The sequence below is a fragment of the Poecile atricapillus genome, chromosome 15, assembly GCF_030490865.1.
Source record: "Poecile atricapillus isolate bPoeAtr1 chromosome 15, bPoeAtr1.hap1, whole genome shotgun sequence".
In the NCBI taxonomy this organism is placed as follows: domain Eukaryota; kingdom Metazoa; phylum Chordata; class Aves; order Passeriformes; family Paridae; genus Poecile; species Poecile atricapillus.
The window spans coordinates 4,678,418-4,699,015 of NC_081263.1; the positions used below are offsets into that span (position 1 = coordinate 4,678,418).

At 43.9% G+C, this 20,598-nt stretch overlaps 1 protein-coding gene across 1 annotated transcript in view; it reads left to right on the forward strand.

Annotated features, from left to right (window-relative positions):
- The window catches only part of CDH4 (cadherin 4), a 413,499-nt gene that overhangs the window by 310,635 nt on the left and 82,266 nt on the right, over positions 1-20,598 (forward strand). Inside the window, exons 5-6 of the mRNA XM_058850685.1 lie at positions 7,671-7,826; positions 15,872-16,016. Of these exons, the coding sequence (XP_058706668.1) occupies positions 7,671-7,826; positions 15,872-16,016 (301 nt within the window). The remainder of the gene's footprint in view (positions 1-7,670; positions 7,827-15,871; positions 16,017-20,598) is intronic.

Sequence of the window (20,598 nt, forward strand, 5' to 3'; positions counted from 1 at the left end):
ATCAAGGTTCTGGCAGTGATAAGATGTTGGTCACGTGGAGGTGTTCTGTAATCTTCTTTTCCCATCAGAGCTGCTCTCCTCCCTCTCTCTTGCCTTGCTAGTCTGAAGCATTTCCACAGTGAAGTTCTCAGGCTACAAAAGGCCCGAAGAAAGGCACATATTGCTTTAGAAATGACTCTGCCATATCAATTACTGTTAGATATGGAAGATCCATTAGCATTGCCCAGTTCCTGATATGGGGACCTTGGCTTTTTGACCTTTATAATAGCAAGTAATGAAAGTTACTTAATTATTTAATCACAAAGACCATGCAACAAATTGCAGTTTGCTGAGTTTTTTTCAGAGACCTGGCAGGAGCTTCTGGCAGTCCCAGGTCACCACTCAGAAACTTTGACCATCTGCAGAGTTACACAGAGCAGACTGGCCCCATGAGCCCTGCAGACCTCAGTCTTTTTGTGTCAGGACAACTCAAGCTAAAACATCAATTCTTTGCTGTTTCAGCAGGTAGGAAAGTAGAATTAAGCTGCAGCAGATCCTTGGCCTGGATGCACTGCTGCACACCAGGTATTCTGTGCTTGTAATGTGTCCTCTCATCATGTAGAGAATTTGGTTTCCTAGGCAAAAGGATTGTTATTTCACTTCTATCCCAAGCAGAATAATGGTAGGTTTGAATTAGACTGTGAGTCTGACAAGTTCAATTTCATCCTTATGCGTGGGGTCACACACAGTTACTGGCCAGAGTTTCAGGCAGAAATTCTCTCCCACTGCATTACCAGCTCCTTATTGAGCCTGATTGATATGCTGTTCTCCATCTGCTCAGTGTCACATTTTCATCCAGGTAGAGGAGGAAAATCCTGGTAAACACTTCAAAAAAAAATGTGGAAGCCAGAGGAGGAGTGAAAACTACCAAAGCTACCCGTGGACATAAGGAAGGCTCCAGAGGAGTGTGTCCATGTGGATGTAATTGGTCTGAAGGGAGCAGCAGGGCTGGAGAGGAGCCCTTGGACAGAGGGAGCAGTGTGGGAGCCAAATGACCTGTGAAATGCTGGGAGCTGTCAGCAGCTGAACATTTGGTGCAGCACCTTAGCCAAGCACACACAGGGTGCGTGCAGAGGAAGCAAATCCTCCTGGTAAGGAGCAGGAGAGCTGGATGGGAAAGGCTGGATGGGAATTGCTGGATGGAAAAGGCTGGATGGGAATTGCTGGATGGGAATTGCTGGATAGGGATGGACTCCTCTGCAGGTACCACAGAACAAGCCAGGCACACAGGAGAGGTTCTTCTCTTCTGGGTTCAAACATCTCATAGCTTCGTTTCTTTAATGCAGGCTGCATCATCAGTTACATCAATGGCTTAAATGACAGCTTTAATCTCTCTGGAGCACTACTTGTGCTCTGTCTTATCATCAAAATAAATAACATTAGAAATCATTTTGTACAGATTGCAGCTGGAAGATTTAAGCTGACATGGGAGAGATCCAGCCATTGAGGCAAAGGGAATGTTTAATAGTTTGGCTTTGGATTTGTATTTTAAAGAAGAGGAAGAAACCTAAGCTCTCAGCAGTGAATCTCAACTGTGTGAAAATTTGGTCTCTAGTCTAGGTGTAGTCTTTGGTTCTCTCTTTCTCTTGGTGGAAAGAGAAAACCAGTTCTTCCAGGAAATGTGATGTATACTTAAGTCTCCAGGAGGATGGATTTCACACTGGAGAGATTTGCTTCTCTTCTTTTTATCTGAGACCAGATACAAAATTTTTGGAAAATCATGTGTGACATGAAGTCAGTCCAAGTTGAGGATAGAAAGAAATGCCCAAATAAAAATGTGTGATTCCATCCCTTCTTTCTTTGCCAGTAGAGGTCTTTCCCTACTTAACCTTCTTTGTAAATGCTACCACCATGGACACTTGGCTCAGTCAATGGTCATTTTGTCCAGGGGTGGATGATCGTTTAAGGGTAAGCTGCTGTCAAACCCAGGGCTGGAGTTACAGAAAAATTCTGGGTTTATACAAACTGCCCTTGCCATGTTGGAACAGCCTCTTTGCAAGGCACAGAAGAGACAGCTTTCTCTGAAGACAAAAGTGTTTTAGAGGATCTCCTGGGTTTTTGGCTTGTTTTGTGTTTTTTTTTTCATTTCCTTCTAGGACATAGCTTGGGATCTTTGGCAAGTATGATAAAATGAGACAGAAGTTAAATGTTACCTTCACCTGGTTGGGTCTCCAAATCTGTCTTAATTTTTCTCTGCTTGACTTTTGCATCTTTTTATTGAAACCATATGTGATTCTTTCAGCAACAAGCAGTAATTTGTTTGGAAATACAGGGCTAGAGATGTGCCTCTTTACTGGCTTCTAAAACAACTGTGAAATAAGAGTTAAGAACTTTTATACAAATGAGTCCTAAACATATTGCAAATTCAGTTAAAAATAAATAAGTCCTTAGCAAAGATTTCAATAAACAGTAAGAGTAGTTGAATTAAAATATTTCCACTAAAATTAATGAGCCAATCCTGGAATGCTTAGACTGACTCTTAAGTGTGCTCTTTTAAAGGCTTTGAATACGTTTGCCTGTCTGAATTTCTATGGAGCATTTTGAATGCATGACAGATTATAATCTTCAATTATTTTAATTTGGTTTTCTTAATGGGCAAAATAGCTAAGAGCTTAATAATAAAAGACACTTACTGCTTATCATTTACATTATTTTATGTGTTCATTAATAATTATAATGGGTTTTATAAAACAAAAAAATCAAGTCTGAGTATCCCCAGGTCATGTTAGTGCAAATGTTGCATACTATTCTGTGGGAGATTTGGTAAACTAAGTGTTTTTTGAAGGGCATTTTTGACTCCATATGTTGTAGAGCAAGACAAAGAACTTCAAAGGAAATTTATTTTCTGGTTCATTCTGTGGAATGAAAATATAACAGAGGATAAATGTCCTGCTTTGCTTTCTCCAGATACATTTCCAGGCACAAGTGCAGGGATGGGCAGAACCCAGACCACAGACACCTTATGAAATTCTCTAAATATGGTTTATTAGGTACAGGAGTACTGTTGCTACAGTCACATCTTCTTTTCTGTAGGTTCAGTTGTCCTTGTTTGTTCAGCTTTTCCTTACACACTCCATTTCCTGAGTCTCCAGGCATTTTCTTTGCTGCTCTCTAAGCAGTCTCCATTGGAACACTTCTTTTTTTCTGGCAATGTCGTGCTCCAAAAACTGTATAATTTATGGTCTCACTCCAATCTGCTGACCACACAGCTTTCCTTGCTCTGTACCAGCCCTGCTCCTGGCATGGGAGCACTGCAGGGTCTCTGGTGGCTCCTGCCACTGCCAGGACAAGGGAGGGGGGCTTGTGAATTCAAAACCCCTGCAGCAAGAAAGGGCAGTGCACAAGGGTGTGGATCAACAGAAGAAAACCGGTGATAAAATCTGGCACCTTAGAGGAGCTCACTGCTTGAAATTCTGTTCACCAGTAGAATTTGTGGGAATGGTTTAGCTACCCAGTAAATCCTGATGGAGATGCACGAGCCCGCAGATGGTACCTGTAAAAAGCAGGATGCAATCCTGAGCTACAAACACTGCTTTTCTGTCTAAATGTGACCTTGCTGCAGAGGTAGGCCTTAGCCCTGTATTGTCTCAATGGTTGCAATATTCACTTTCAAACATTTTAGTTATTATATCTGAACCTGCGGTAGAAAATACCCATCTTGTGAAATTGCACCATTTCTCCTGTTTCTGGGATTGCTTTGTAGAAACAAGGGCTGAGCCAGATTCCAGATGTTCTGCTTCTGAGTTGCAAACATTGCTGTGTTTTGGATGATGCCTCAATGATTGGAGCTCCAGCCTCTCCCTGCTGGGCTGCAAGGCCACCCTGTCCTTGCTGGCCACAGCCAAGCAGAGGGAGGCAACTCCAGTGCAGTGCCTGGCTCTGCTGCAGGTTCCCTCTGGGGCTTTGGTGGCTCATCCCACAGGTTCCAGATGGTCCATTTGTATCTGTCAGGGTTGCTGAGGGTTCCTGCATGGAAAATGCTACCTGTGTTCATGAGGTAGGATAGGAGCAAGGGATTGCATCTTCCAACATAAATTGTTTTTTTGATCTGGGACATTTTCCCTCACCAGTGTATCAATCCACTCCAAGCTCCGTCCCAGAGGGGTTTTTTAGAGCATAAAAGCTGCTTTGCAAGCAAATTCATTTTATGACAGTCATCAGCCATCATCATTCATCCTGCTCACATCATCATATGCAGAGTTGTATCATGCCAGGCACCAGAGAAGCTCAAAGCTCCAAGGGTTCTCTGAGTAAAAAATGTATAAATGCAGCTAAGGAAAACCATTCCTCTGCCATCTGCTCTGTAACCCAGAGCCCTGCATACCTCTTGACTGCATTATAAAAGGAGAGATAAATGAAAGGAAAATTCATGTGTATGTTCTTCAGTCAGAAGATTATCATATGGATCTGTTACCATCTTCACACTTCTCAGGCTAAATGAAGGGAAAAGTAACTCCCCTCTGAACCAGTAAATTCTCCCAACCAGTAGTTTTTACTCCTGATTTAGTGAGCTCCTTGGGAATAGAGAGGGGTTTATAATCATCATTATTATTATTATTGTTGTTATTATTATTGTTATTACTATTACTATTATTATTCTTATTGTTAACTGCTCCAGGAACAGTTTCAACAAAAGAAGTAAACCTTGCATTGTGTTCAGATAATGTTCTTAACTTCTCAACAAGATTTACTAAATTGCACCCTGGGAATTAGGCAAATGAAACCTTTGGTCAAAATGTTACAGTATTACTGAAAAAAATCCTTGTGGTTGTTTTTTTTTAAATCTCATTAAGAGTGCTAAAATTATATGTTCAAATATAAAAAGCATGTGTGAGATAAATATCTCCCTGTAGTAAAATGTACTATGCCTCATTGTCAATGATCTTTGCAACTTTCTGTGACAAGTGCTACTTCTTGCATTATTTTTTTCCTGAACACTTCACACCCTTGTATTTTTACTGGAAATGGATTTAAGTATAGGTAGCAGGCAAACCCTTGTGCTATGATTGCAATTAACAGCAAATAATGAGTCTTTGCTGAATATTTGCAATATATTTCCCCAATCTTCGTTTTGCTAAATGCAGTGTAATTAGCATGGATTTCTCTCAGTATAATTGGGTGAGTCGTGTAGCTCTTATGATATATTTCATCTCCTAGATCTGCAATGATTTACATACAGACAGCTTAGACCCTATTAATGCTAATAAAAGTGCTGCAAGGACATCCTATAGCATGCACTTTATTAAACTGTACATAGCTTTCTTCGAGAGCTTCTGTTTATCTGCATTTCCCAAAAATAAAATATAATGCCTTTAGCACTGAGTATTTAAATCCAGGCTCCTTTTCCCTGTTTCTGTCTCTCTCTATGCATTTCTAATGCTTCTATCACAATGGGATCTGGGTACTATAAGCAACAGGAAATAGAGCAGAAAAATGTCCACTAACAGGCTCTTCCCTTCTGTGGTTTGGGTTAAAACTGCTCCCATTTTGGTTCCCTGGAGTGCCTGCTTAGCTCTTTGGTGTTTGCACTCAAGCACAGCCATAGCTGGGACAGGCTGGGGCTGGGTAGAAGTGCAAAATAGCTTTGTTGGGTTGTTGTGGGGTTTTTCCACCTTTGTTAAGGGAAAACTTACATCACAGTTTGTCTGGAGCTGTGCAGATACACACTGATAAAGACACACAGCTGTGTTCCACATCACCCTTTTCAATTTGTAATGTGGGAACCCCACCCTGCCTCAAAGCTGGAGGTCCAGCAGTGTCCTCCTGTTTTCACTTATCTTAAGCCTGGCTCCAGATGTGGATGTGATGGGTTGGACCTTGAACCCCCTGACGTGAGCTGTGCATCTGCACAGATATTGCCACCAGCTCCATTTCCAGCCCTTCCCTCTGGCAGGGCAGAGCTCACCTTCTGAAAATGGGGACTGTGGTCTTCAGGTATCAAACTGGTGAGTTGGCTGCTGTCACTGAAACCACGGTTGTGCAAGCAATGCTTGATTTTAGTATACCCTTCCTTACCCACAGATTTACTAATGAAAGTCGGATTCGTGGCTGCCTACTTGGGTCTCTCTTCCAAATACCCGCTAGCCCCGTATAAAGCTGGACAAATCCTCCTGTGCAGCATGAGGGCACTTGCAGTGTCCCCAGGCCCTCTTTTAAGTGGCTATACCAGTGTAAGTCCAATCAGTTTTCTCAATACTAACAGTGTAACAAGCAGTGAATCCTTTGGAGAGAAGACAAATGGAACTGTGTCTATTCCCTGACCTGCAGCTCCAGCGGCGCAGATGCCGCGCGGATCAATCCTGGCGGTGTCTGTAATAACTGACGTGATTAGCCATTAGCTGGAGCCAACAGTTTGGTGGGGGAAGTACAAAGAAAACAGTGCACAAACTTGGTAATGATCTGGACAAAGGTATCAAAGGACATTCTGGGAGCCGGGGATCTGATATTGCCCTGCACCGACACGTTCAGTGTCTTGTCAGCCTCCTGTGTCAGGAGAGGAAGGAACAGCAGTAGGTCACATATGGGAGGAGCGTGGAGCAGCCCACAGCCCCATCTCGATTCCTTTGCCTGACAAGCAAAGCCTCCTCTTCCCTTGGGAAATGACCTTCTCTCCCCAAATCGAGGCTGTTTGAGGGACACAGAATCCCACTAAGCTCGCTCAGGCCCCTCCAAGGGTGCAGCTGCTGTAGCAGAGATGCCAACGTGCACTCAGCTACGAGGGCTCTATTATCTTCCCACTACTTCGTTGTATTCATAGACCTGTTAGGGAAAAATTTATGCACATCGCTTTCTACAGTGCCAAGACACTTTGTGATGGTGTGGGGGGTGGTAATTTATTTGTACCTTGCACTTCCTTTCAGGAACAGTCATGCTGTTGCAAGAACTTCTTTCAGCATTTGATCAGAAAATTAAATTTGTGTTTAAAGAGATAGTCAGGGTTGCTAGGACAACATATTAACCTCCCTTCTTTTTTTCCTCAGCTCTGTATCCAAGGTTCATGGAACTTACTGTGCTGTAGTCAGCTTGCAGTGTTGTTCTCCAGGTGCAGGAGGGAAGAGCTTTCAAAAACAGCGTCCAAAACATGCTTTTCCTCAACAAATAATCACATGAAATGATAACATCCCCTGTGCATTCCCAGCCTGGCCTTCTCAAGCCAGCAGGGTTGGACAAAGAGGAGCAAACAGCCTCATTCTTTGAATTTCATGGGAGTATTTATGTGCACAGTCACTGGGACTGAGAATACGATGGGGGAGCTTGCAGACAGCATTTTTAGAAATGATTAATGGCCGGGACACTCTGGGCATGGCTGAAAATTTTGGATACTAAGGAGACCAGGGTTTCAGTAATATGTAAACAGTGGGGTTTGTGCATTTTAGGCTCTTCCACATCTTAGTTGAAAAGTCACAATTTCAATGATTTCTCATGAATTAAAGAGGAGTGAAATAGCTGAAACTAAGTGGAGTGTTCTTTTCATGGCTTTTTGCCAAATCATTGGCGTTCAGCTCCCTTGTCAGGACTGACAGTGGTATTACATCTCTGCAGCCTTCAGGCTCAGATCTTTAAAGCTGTTCGAACATCTGTATGGCTTTTGTGCAGAACTGACGGATTCTTGTCTCTGTTGTTTCCCCCAGATCCGTTCCGATAAGGACAAAGAGATCCATATCAGATACAGCATCACGGGAGTGGGAGCCGACCAGCCGCCCATGGAGGTCTTCAACATCGACCCTGTGTCTGGCAGGATGTACGTGACACGCCCGATGGACAGGGAGGAAAGAGCTTCCTACCACGTGAGCATCAAACATCCTGACTTTCAGCTGGGCCCACAGGCTCAGAGCAGAATTGCTGGGTCCAAGAAGGGACACGTTAAATCAGCCAAACCAATGCAGAGTGGCAGCTGAACGTGAGCCAGCGTGTGCCCAGGAGGGCCAGTGGCACCTGGCCTGTATCAGCAGTAGGGTGGCCAGCAGGACCAGGACAGTGATTGTCCCCCTGTGCAGGGCACTGGTGAGGCCACACCTGAAATCTGGGGACAGTTTTGGGCCCCTCACCACAAGAAAAACATTGAACATGTCCAGGGAAGGGCAGTGGAGCCAAGGAAGGGTAGAGACAGTGAGTTTGATGAGCTGAAGGAGCTGGGGGGGCTCAGCCTGGAGAAGAGGAGGCTCAGGGGAGACCTTGTCACTCTTTGAGTACCTGGACCCACACAGGGGTCGGTCTCTTCTCACAGGTAACAAGTGACAGAACTAGGGGAAATGGCCTCAGGTTGTGCCAGGAGAGAGTTAGGTTGGATATCAGGAAATATTTGTTCACTCAAAGAGTTGTCCAGCCCTGGCACAGGGCAGTGGTGAAGTTACCATCCCCAGAGAGATTTAAAAGCCATGTAGATGTGGCACTTGGGGACACGGTTGAGTGACAGGCTTGGCAGTGCTGGGGGAACAGTTGGACTTGATCTGAGAGGGCTTTTCCAACCTAAACAATTCTGTGATTATATGAAAGTGGAGATAAACTGATGTCTCTTTCAGACACAGAGTCATTTGTTTAAAATGGTGAAACTTCACACTGCTTGTTAAATCCATGCAAATTTATGTGTAGACTGAACCACCCAAAACCATGAGAAGCCAGTCACTACATTAGCATGTCTTGGGAAATTACTAATTTAAGAATCATTACTGCATCTAAACATGCAATAATTGCTATAGTCATTTTTCATTTTAATTCACCAGGAGATGTTCAGGCAGTATGATGGGGGTGTGTCAGATAGGTTTTTAAATACACAGATAGGCTAATATTAAATATCAGGAAATTAATTAAGATTAATTACACTCAAAAGTGATGGTGCCTCATGCTATCCTAGTTCATAAAATGCTCTACCTGCAGAATGCTCACAGTGTAATTGATTGCTGTGTTTTGATACAAATCCCAGCTCCTCTATTGCACAGTGGAATTGCACAGCAGATCCAGTCCCACAAATTGCTAAAAGAATAGATTGTCCCTTGCATGATAGCCGTGCAAAAAAAAATTTCAAACATTTTCTGCATCTGTGCTCTAGTTGTCTCCTGGAGTGGTTGTGAAAGGTTGTTCCATGGATTGCTATCAGCCTTAGCCCCATCTCCTGGCATGGTAATAGCCCTTCCCAGGGATGCTGTAATGTCAGCCGAGCTCACGGGTCACTTCCACTGACACCACATCCCAAACTGCCGTCAGAGATGCACATTCTGTCAGCTTTATCAGGTATCCAGTTAACCATGTTGACACAGCTTCTGGGCTGGGGTGGAAGGATAAAGAAAATAGATTACCTCTTTAGTTGGGTGGAAAAAGAGATTTCCCCTGGGTAAAAGGAGATCTGAAGAAAAATTATTTTATCCTCTGTGAACAAGAACAATTATTTTGTTTGTTGTGCCTAGGAAAATATGAAGAGAGGCTGTTTTGGAGAAAAAAATATTTGATATAAAGTGTGTGTCATCTCAGCGTTGTTGATATTGTTTCAGCAGTGCCAGGTTATTATAACAGTCTAGTCAATAATAAAAAAGTTAAGACTTTTGATGGAGCCGCTGTGATGTCTGTGATCAGACACTCACAGTCAAAAACATGAGATGAAACAGATTTTGTCTTCCATCATAAGAAACCCTGTGCTCCTTAAAAACAAACTGAATCTACCAGTCACAGTGAATTCAGCAAATTGAATTCTTGCCTTGTCAAAGGTGAAGGGATGAGTCTGCCTTGTACATACCACAGGATTTCCAGCCTTTTCTGTTCCTCTCAGAAACCTTGAACTAGTGGCATCCATATGTAAATAAGCATATTCATACTCTGAAGGTTACAGGAAGATGTATTTTATAGACAGAATAGCTGATAAGGATGTTATGAGACCTTATAGACAGGAATACTGAATGATAGAAAAATCTTTGTTAAGAGAACAGTAGAAGGTGATGAAGAACATTTTAGGTTGTGTCTGTAAATGACCTTTAGATCCTTCAGCCTCAGTAGCAATGGATTGATGATTTCTTGAACCATCAGTTGTTCATTTACAAACCCTTTATAAAGCCTTTATAAATACACCGTGTACAAAGCAATGACCCAAACACTGGAGCAGAAACTTACAGTAGGAGTGAACAGTGCTGGAAATCAGAAAAAGTCTGTCCAATTTCCAGAAAAAAGATGAAGTCCAAAGTCTTGGCTAGTGGAGGTTTTGATGAAGTCAGTGAATTTATGCCACTTCATAGAGCCCAGACTCTAACTGATAGGAAAAGCAACATGGAGCTAGGTTTGAACTGAATGCTGGAAGAGCAGTGACTGAGGTCTAGGCTTGGATGTGAACTGGAGAGATTGACCACCTTTAAATTTGTTTGAGATCTGCTGTAGTTTCCTTTACCTTGAATTAGTAGCTTTGCTCTCCAGCTGGGGTGGAGAATGTCCATGGAGCTGCAAGGCACCACCCTGGGTCCCTCTGACCCAACAGGACACAATCTCTGTGTCTGATGCAGCCTTGTGCTCCTGATGAAGGTGGGTGCATTTACACAGCTTCAGGTTTCTGCAGCTCCAGAAGCAGAGTCTTTTCAGCATCTCTGTCACTCTCAAGTGTTGTCCTTGCTGCTTTTGTTCCCAGGTAATCTAAAAACTAATTATAAAAGAAAGAACAATAATTTGCAAGTGTTTCTGAGGCTACGTATAAGAGTTCTGTTTCATTAACTCCCACATTTTCAACACATATTTTCTTATGCATAATTATCTGTATTGCTTCAGGACTACCATTTTTAAAATACTAGTGTTTTAACACCAGTATTGCATTCAGCAAGCCATTTGTCTGATGAAACCTGCCTCATTCCCTAAGGTGAAACAGATTTTTTTCTAATTAGATCAGGAGTTCTGCAGCAGAACTTCCCCTGTTTTTGTGATCATTCTTGAACTTTTAGGGAGGATCATTTGGAGCTTGAGGTATGTAAAGATGTATGTGCCTCTGGGACTCCCAGGGCCTGCCCAGGTGCTGTGTGAGCTGGCACTCCCACTGATTGCAACTTCAGCTGTATTTTGGCCTCATCTGTTTTTGTCGGCACTGCAAACCAGAGCACAAACCCTCCAGGGACCTCGCAGGCATCCCAGGCTCAGAGTCAGCTGAAAATACAAGAAGAGGAAAATGAAAAGGTTCTGCAGCCACTTAACCAACCCCACATTGTGGTGTGGAACTGCACAAGTGGCAGTGATGACCTGAGTGATGCCCTGGGAGCCACCCCAGCATCATTAGTGCCATGGGGCACACAGCCCTGGGACACACAGCCATGGGGCACACAGCTATGGGACACACAGCCATGGGACACACAGCCATGGGACACACAGCCATAGGACACACAGCCATGGGGCACACATCTATGGGACACACAGCCATGGGACACACAGCCATGGGACACACAGCCATGGGGCACACAGCCATGGGACACACAGTCCTGGGACACACAGCCATGGGGCACATTCCCCACATTTTTCTGCCATCTCACTGTGGCAGGCACGTGCTGCATCTCCCCTTGCAGTCAGCCCCTAAAATGTTCACTGCATGCCAAGTAAGTTTCAGCAGGTAGTATTATTTAATATGCATGAGTTCTCTTGGCCTTATTTAGCTGCGCTCCCCAAGTCCCGTTTGTGCTGCTGACAGAATTAGTGGCTCTGAGTGTCTTTTCTGATCCAGACACCAGTTTCATATTAAGCTGCAGTTAGGCCTGGCAAGTACGAGGGATAGAAAATTGGTAGCTTAGTTTTCCAAGACGTTTTTCAAGCTCTGTTTTCAAAAGACATCAGCATAAACATGTCAGTAAGTAATCATTGCTTATGATACTCAAGTAATATGCATTATAGGGAAACTTTGAAGCAAGTCCTAATCCAGTTCCAGACACGTGTGTGCACTGTCAGCATCAGGCTGATGAAATATTCCCTGAGCAATGGCTGGAGCAGAACAGGTGGGTTATAGACTGACAGAGTTGTTTTAAATGCAAAGGAACAAAACAATTTTACTACAAATTAAGGGGTACAAAAGCTAATTTCAGTATTTTGAACTATGTTGAATAATGCCAGCCGTTTGTGTCACAATGCTCTAAATTGAACTTTTAATCACAATTAAGAGCACACAAATTAGGCATGACATTGTATGCTTATTGCTTAAAGGCTCTGTCACTGACTGATAATGTATATTTGTATTAGTAGTATTAGTGCCTAAGTAATATTCATATTTAACACAATTCACTGTGTTGACTTTGACTAACTACCTTCAGATACCACCAGCCTCCAGTGTAATCAATAATCATGATACCAAATCATTTGTATGCCAACAGCTACATTTACACTGGAAGCTGTCAGTAGGAAAACCTCAGAGACCTATGGTAGCTGCTGCTGAATATGATAGCAATAATTGTCACACTTTTAAACAATATTTGTTAAAGAATATCGAGCCAGCTCCTTGGCTGGTACAGCAGAGTGATGCATCAGCTAGAGATTAGTTGGCTACATGTATTAATTTTTCAGAATCCTTTGCAAGGTATTTCATTTGATTTTATTCCTTCTTCACTCCTGTCATGTTCTCCCTCTTGGGGAAAATGTAAATATTTTAAACTAACTTTATAAATGTTTCTTAACTCTCTTCAGCCGCCCACCAGCTCCCATTTGAATACTTGTGCATGCCCCATGTCTGGCCTGTCTCCTGTGGTGATGTCCCCTGACCTTCCACTGGTGTGTTTTCCAGCTCAGAATGATGTGTGTGTCTGGTGGAGCTCAACCATCACCTTTTACACCTTGCCCAGTGCTACCAAGCACTCCCATTCATCTGCTTTTCATCTCCTCCATCCCTCCACCACCAAAATAGAGGTGGCAGAGGTGGCTTGGTCACAGGTGGCCACGGAGCACCACGTGGGCTCCAGCTGTGCCTCACAGAAATGAGCTGCACCTTGGCCATTGAGGAATGGCTCCAGAACAAAGTGTGCTGTCCAGCTTGAGGATGCCTCATGAATACCTAAAGTAGGACAAGAGAACGAGGGAGAAGATGAATTAAGGAAGGGAAACGTAGTATAGGTCTGCCTTGGAGATCCAGCCAATTTCCCAGCAGACAGATTGACCCCCTGGAGTCCCTCCTTCCTTGGTTCTCTCTGCTGAGGATGGTCTCTAATGAGGAATTTTCTCCTAACAAGGATTAGTTTTTATCAGGAAGAGCTCCCATTGAGTTGAAATTCAACCCTCTGTCTCAGGTCTCCCTTCTCCCTCTGCCACATCTGGCACTGACCACAGAGAAGCAACGTGTTGTGGGAGATATGGAGGCATTGGCACATGAGAGTTGTGCAGGGAGGACGGGCAGAGAAAACAAATGCAAACAAGCACAAAAGGAGAAGAGTAGAAATATTCACTGAAGCCAGCCCACACAAAGGAGCAGGAGAGAGGGTTCCATGTTCCTGAGTCAGGACACCAGTGACCACACCAGCGTGTCCAGCACAGCCCTGCCTCCCAAAGCTTAGCCCAGAGCTGGTGCTGGGCTCAGGACACTTGAGCATGTCACCACAGCTTTGATGAGATTCCTGCAGTCTTGCTTATTGAATTATTTTTGCCTTGAGTGCAGGCAGTAACGCGCTGATGGGTACATGTGCTCAGTGAGTGCAACAAGCAGATAGATGTGCATTGCTGAGAAATCCCTTACTCCTGGAGATTTCAAACAAAAGCCATCGAATGTAATTAAAAATTTGCAGGGGGAGAGTCAGATCTGAGGGGGGAGATACCAGCTTTGCTCTCTGCTTTATCTCTGAATGGAACCATTTCCGCTGCTGGAAATGCTGTAAGAGAGAGCCCAGTGCTGCCTCAGTTTGAAGATAATAACTTTAATTTTAGCTCTGAATTACTTTTTTTCAAAGACAGTCTGACCTCTGACTGTAAAGTTATTGAATTGCTACATCTGACATGATGAAGGATAACTCAACAGGTGGGAGCCAAAGCAGTTCCTATGTAGGAAAGAAATGCAGATATTAAGAGCATTGCAAGTCATGAAACACAAATGGTACACCCTGCATTGAAAGCAAAGCTGGACTTCTTCAGGCTTTAAAGAGAACGTGCCACTTAATTTCCTTCTTTTTAAAAAAATAAAGTGTTTTTCTCCCAGCTCATTTCACGTGGCAGTTTGTTCTCTTTGCTTGATTAAACGTTAATCCAGCCCATCCTAATGGTGTGCAGTTCCTTTTGTTAAGCTCTGGACTTCTGAGCACCATACATGAAGGGGAAAGTTGTATCAATCACCAGCACAGTCAGAGTGAAAGGCAGGAACCAGGGCTAATGCAATTAGCACATTTATTTGTCATGCATCAGAGGAGCTGGAGACCTCCCTGTCACGTCAGCTCTGACTCCCAGAGCATCCTGATGGTGAAGGGAACTGCTGGGAGGGACCAGAGGCCTCCATCCCGCTGGATGGCACAGGCTGGTGTGTCCCCTGTCCTTCAGCCCCACTCTCCAGCCAGCCCTGGCACGAGCAGGTTGCCCAGAGAAGCTGTGGCTGCCCCATCCCTGCAGGTGTTCAAGCACAGGTTGGATGGAGCTTGGAGCAGCCTGGTCTGGTGGAAGGTTCCCTGCCTGTGACAGAGGGTTGGAGCTAGATGAGCTTGAAGGTTTTTCCAGCCCATTGTGTGATTCTGTGACTCTGTGGAGCTGGCATCCTCTGAAGCCTCGGTTCCTCAGCCCACCAGCCCTGTGGGATGTCACACGGCCATCCCGAGTGCCGTCCCCAGCTCTCATGGCAGGGTGGAGGATCAGCAGTGCTCACAGGGGCTGAGATGAAGAGGGATGGTGGCCAAAATCTGCAGCACTCGCAGCCAGGCAGTGCCACCCCTCTGGCAGCCGGGTCGGGGGCCGTGCAGCTCTTCCCTCGCTGTTGGAGTTCTCCCGACGCCGGCATCGGCAGCGCGTTCAGCCACACACCATTTAGAGTAGCCATCTGTTCCCTTTAATGAGAAAGCTATCCATTTTTTTCACCTGGTTACTGATTGTTCCAGACTATTGTGATTGCTTTGTTTTATTAATTACTCATTTTGACATGCTGTATCTGTCTCTTTTGTTCAGAAAACAGATGCTCTTGTTTCTGGGCATTATTACTGATGGTTATTGCTAATAAGATAAAGCTGCAGTTTCAGTTTAACTGAGGGCTTAACACTGTGGCTCTGGTTATTGAAATGCCTCAGCACTGGGTATTTTATTCAAGCCTGAGGAAATTGCATTCTTAGTGCCATGGGGGCTCCCATTATTTGAAGGAATGGGAGTTTTTAAATGTCTTTTGGTGCACAGAGCAATGGGGTCGGAAGCTGTTGCTGTTCCTGGAGACCATGATTAAATAAAGAATAAACATTACTAAGATCATCCTGAAATCTCTTCACTTACTAATCCCTAGTATTATGGGTGTGAAATGCTGCAGGTTTCCATAAGAAACCTCCCACGCAAAATAATTTCCTCACTTTATTTGGAACTAAGCAAAATTTGCTTTTCAGATTGTCAGACAAGGTTCAATATGTCTTAAAAATTAAAATAGAGTGGTCTGTGAGCTGCGAAGGGGATAGGATAGCATCACTACACCAGAGTTGAATGTTTCCACTGACAATCACTGTTTAAAATATTATTTCAATATTCTATTAAGCTCTGAAAAACTGTCTGTGAATCAAGTGTAGATGGAAACCATGTCAGTGCTTTCTGCTGGAATTAAATACTGGCTCCATTCAATTTTGAGAAGGTATTTATGATGTAAAGTCAATCCTTGCAAAACAGTCTATCAATCTGCAACAAATCCAGCTGCTGATCTTGTGCTTTTCATTGTGCTCATTCCCAGCTCCGGGCTCATGCCGTGGATATGAATGGAAACAAGGTGGAGAATCCTATTGACCTTTACATCTATGTGATTGATATGAATGACAACAGGCCCGAGTTCATCAACCAAGTCTATAATGGATCTGTTGACGAAGGCTCTAAACCAGGTACAGTTGAAAAAAAAGTCTCAAAGTTTCAGAGATTTTCAGCCACTGATCTGCTCTGGTGGCTTGGGCTCTGCTGGGAGCACAGTGATTGAGGGAGAGGTTTGCTCTTGGTGTAAGAGTGATGGAGGTGGGAACAATCTGGTGTTTTTTCTGGGTGAGGAGAAAGTGCAGACTTGGGATGGAGGGAACCTGGTGTTCCCTGGTGGCTGTGGAATTTGTAAAAGCAGCAGTTTTGTACAGTAATGCTCTGTCATGCCAGTCTCATGCACTCATTGCACACGTACAGGGCTGTTACTCTAATTACAGAGCACTGAAAGCCAGCCTGGCAGTGGCCTTTCACTGACCCTGTGTCTCAGATGCTCAATATCCTCCTCCTTGATATTTAATTCAGTCATTTGCCAGCTCAATATCTGGCATCCAGTCAGACTCCAAAGAAAACACTTTCTTACTTGGGACCTGGTGCAAACCTGCAGAAGTGGGAATATTTGTATTGAAATTGCAGGCTCATCCTCTGTCCCCAGAGACTTTTCCAACAAAGGGTACAATGGGGAAGTTGAATATCTGAAGTTTTTGAAGAATTTCAGGACATAAATGGGTAAAAAATAAGTGAGTGTGTAAGTTGTATGGGGAAAAATGATTATTTTTACATGAGCACATTTATATGCTTGGAAAAAACAGAGCTGTAAAGATCTTTAATGTTCTCTTTCCAACTCTATTGTTGATTTGTTACTTAGGTGTGGTGTAACCCTGCAGTTTCCAATATGGGAGCAGGGTTGGTTTAGCTCATTGCTGAGTGTAACTAAAATGAATGTATCCATTCTTTGAACATAAATTGTTGTGTGTCACCAGTACAATTGGAAGTCTCCTGATATCAGAGGGAGTTTTTTCCTGGATTCTCTCCTTGGTTATTTGCCAGCTGAGGGGTTAAATACCCCGTGACTTTGGTTTGTGTCAGCAGACATTTATCACGGCTCCACTGCCGGAGGTGTGAGAGGGAGGTCTCCGGTGGGCACTGTTTTTAACAAGGTGATTCACAGTCGTGATTGATTGTCTTCCAGCACTGTGAGGGATGGGCAGCTGTGGGGGGACAGAACGTGACATTATTTCTGAGCAAAGAATAGGTACAGCTCGCTTTCTGATTCCTTTGGGTGGTGATGTCCCAGCTTCAAAGTCCTGACCCTGGTCCTGCTTGGAGGAGGGAGTGTGAGAAGTCCCTGAGCTGATGGCTCTAATGACATCTTCCCAGAGAATTTTTCCAGCTTTCATTTGAAGGCCACTTTGGGGCATATAAAGGTTTGAAGATTGATACAACATTTCCATAGCAAATCAAATTTCTTACATCTTATTCGAGGACAGATCAATATTCAAAGTGTTCCCAAATGTTTTAACTAGCTCTGCTCATCTGTCAAAGAAGCAGTAAATTGCATCCTCTTTTTGTCTGAAATCCAGATAAGCCTTTGAGCTATTAAATAGAACAGGATAATTTTGCCTACAAAATACTTGTGCCTCTGCTTCTAGCAGTGTTTTTTGGTGTTCTCTATCCCAGGCTGGAGTGCTTGCCTTTAAGGCAGGAAGGTAGAAAGCAATCTGTTTTTATTCAAAAGCAATTACATTTGTCTTTGATGTATTTGTCAGGGTTTTTTTCTTCTCTCTTTCCTGTTTAATCGGTATTCTTTTAAAGGTTTATATTAGTATTGAATTTCTCTTCCTTGCTTTTTGTACAGCCTCCTAGGAATTTGGGTATTGGAGGCCCTCATTCCGTGTGCTTGGCGAGAAACATGATCTTGTGCCTTTGAGAAAGCGATAGAGAGGTCATGGAGTTAAAGGGAATACCTCCTCCTTTGCCTCAAAATTAGGTCCCTCTTTTGTGCAGAGACAAGTGGAGACAATGTATTTAGCTAAGTGTAGATCTTGCAAATATTTAGAAAGTTTTTATTTGTTCAGTATGTCTCAGAATATTGTAACAATTTAGGATAACACACTAGCCATTGCAAGAGAAGAAATACATGACCAGAATTCACGATTATTTCTGGCAGCAGTTGGGAAATGAAAGACACTGCATATTCTTTGAGGTAACAGCAAAATTTTTTCAGTACTGATTCAACAGTAAGTTAGATATGGATCTAGAAAATATATCTGCATATGTGTGAATATCCATGCTTCAAGCAAACCAAAAAATCTTGTTAGATGTTACAGGAGTTCAGCATTCATTTTCCTCTGCTCAGTGCTGCTGAACTATGCCTGAGGACTGAAAATGCTTCCCTGGATATCCCATGCAATTGTTATTTCTCACATCTTCCATATGCCCATTTATAATGGCTGTGATTAAAAATGCAGGATTACTTGATTACGACAGTATCTGCAATGTTCTTAATTCTGCACACCTCTGATGAGAAGGGTGTTCTAGAGTATCCCAAATAAATGCTGACTCTGAGGGCAGCTAGAATGAGCAGCCAAAGGCTCTTTACCCAGATTTAATAATAATAAAAAAAAACCAAAAAAACAAACACCAGATAAAAAAGGATATCTGGAGCTTGAGCTCTACCCATGGAAATTTTGCAGAGCAAGACCATCAAATGTGTGCTGTTGAGCAGAGGCTGAGCAGTGACCTTGAGCTGCAGGGAAAGCCCCAGTAAGGCTTGAGCAGGACCAGTAGAGCAGATCCAGTCCTGGGAGCAGGGAGGGGAGCAGGAAGGGGCCCTGTGGAGCTGTCCCAGCACTCCTGGGCTCCAGGCTGGAGCAGAGGCAGAGCTGTGTGTGCACACCAGGCAGGGCTGTGCCCAAACACAGCCTGGTCCCTGCTCGGGCTGGGGTGTGGTGACCTGGAACAGAGTGTGGAGCCTCATCCCTGAGCCTGGCAGGGAGCTGCAGTGTGTGCCAGGCCAGGGCAGGACATGGAGGGTGGCCAAGATGTGACCTCCTGAACAGTGAAGAAGCCAGAAGAGAGTGGAGTGACCCAAGGAAATGGGAATGAAGAAGGAGGCGTGCTCCAGCCTGCAGCATGGTGTGACACTGCTGGGCACTCAGCCTCCTGCAGAAGCAAGTTTGCTTTAGCCTGGAATACAAATTTGTACGGAATACAAAATTGTCCAAAAGCTGGATGAGTTGGCAGCGCTGTGAAGATACTCATTAGACAGTCTGATGGGGTTTAAGGGGCTTCCCAGCCTGCAGAGCACTCAGCCTGGGTTCCCAAGGAGCGTGCTCTCTGCAAGTCACCTTGAAGCAATCCTTGGCAGGAATAGAAAAGAAATCGTCAAGTACTATTAATTATAATAGGTTGTTGTTGCTGGTTAAGATTATAATACCTTAATTGAAATAGTGTCTTGAGCCATGGCATAGTGTTCTTGAAAGCAGGAGCTCACTCTTGGTGAAGTTCTCTGTAGTGAGAACTGGCCCCTGGACATCCTCTGATGTGCTGGCTCTTAAACTGAATTGCATCTCTTTCCTTCTCTGATACTCTCTGGAAGAACAGTTTATTGCATTTCTGGCTTATCTATCCTCAGGTCAAGTAGCTGGGCAATTTAAATGTGTAAAAGCAGGCCCTTCAGAAATGCAGAACACTAGTGATGCAGGACTTCCTTTTCCACAGGACCATCTTTCTTCCTCACTCTCCCCCTCCACAAGTTGTTTTGATTTAACGTGCCACTGTTTGAAAGTGTATCTTAAAAGACCATGTTTTACTCATGTTGAATAATGTTCTGCCTCTTTGAACTTTGCCTCTGTGTGAAGAACACAGCCAAGTTTTAAAAATGCAGCTGCAAGCTGGAGCTGAAATTCCCCTGCTCCCTCTGGCAGCCTTAATCAGCAGAGCTCTCCCGGAGCTGCGCGCTGCCTTTCAAGCGCTGACAAAGCGGGAGGAGTGCAGAGCTCAGCTGCCCTGCAAGGGTTCTGCTGCCTTTTCCATGCCCACATCTCCGAGGTGCATCACACCAGCTCCTTGCAGCAGGAAGGAACTGGAGCTTGGAGTGGGATTTTCCCCTCTGTACAGCAGCAGTTGCTGCCTGCCATGAGCACAGCCCCTGAACTTCCTCTGCTGGGCGTGCAGGATCCCAGCAGCATCCTTGGGGAGGGCTCTTCCAGGAGAAACTTACAGTTTAAAGAAAAATTAATAAGATGGCATGAGAATGCTTAAATATGAAAGAAGAAAGGGAATTCAATCACAAAACAATAGTGTGATGGAGAAGGACTATTTCCATCTCTGCAGAAGCTTAGTTTTGCTATAAGCACCACAAACCCTTCCTGGCAGAAGGATGTGGATGTCTTACTTAACTGAAGCGTTCAGTTCTGAAAAGGTCAATGTGAAATGCTCTGCAGTGACTTGAGTGCTTTGCTCTGGGTTGTATCTATTTTGTTTTAACAGAAAGATTGTCAAAAATTAACTTGTCTCTCCAAAACAATTTGTTCCTGTCAGACTGGCCTTTTCCATTCCCGTTCATCCTTTCCACTTCACTAACTCTGGATACATCTTGGTCCCTTTCAAGTTAATACCACAAGTCCAAGTGACTTCTTTTAAACTCTCTCCAGCCCCTTCATTCTCCTGGAGTTCTGTATGACAGTTTACTCCTACCATCCTTCTTGGGAG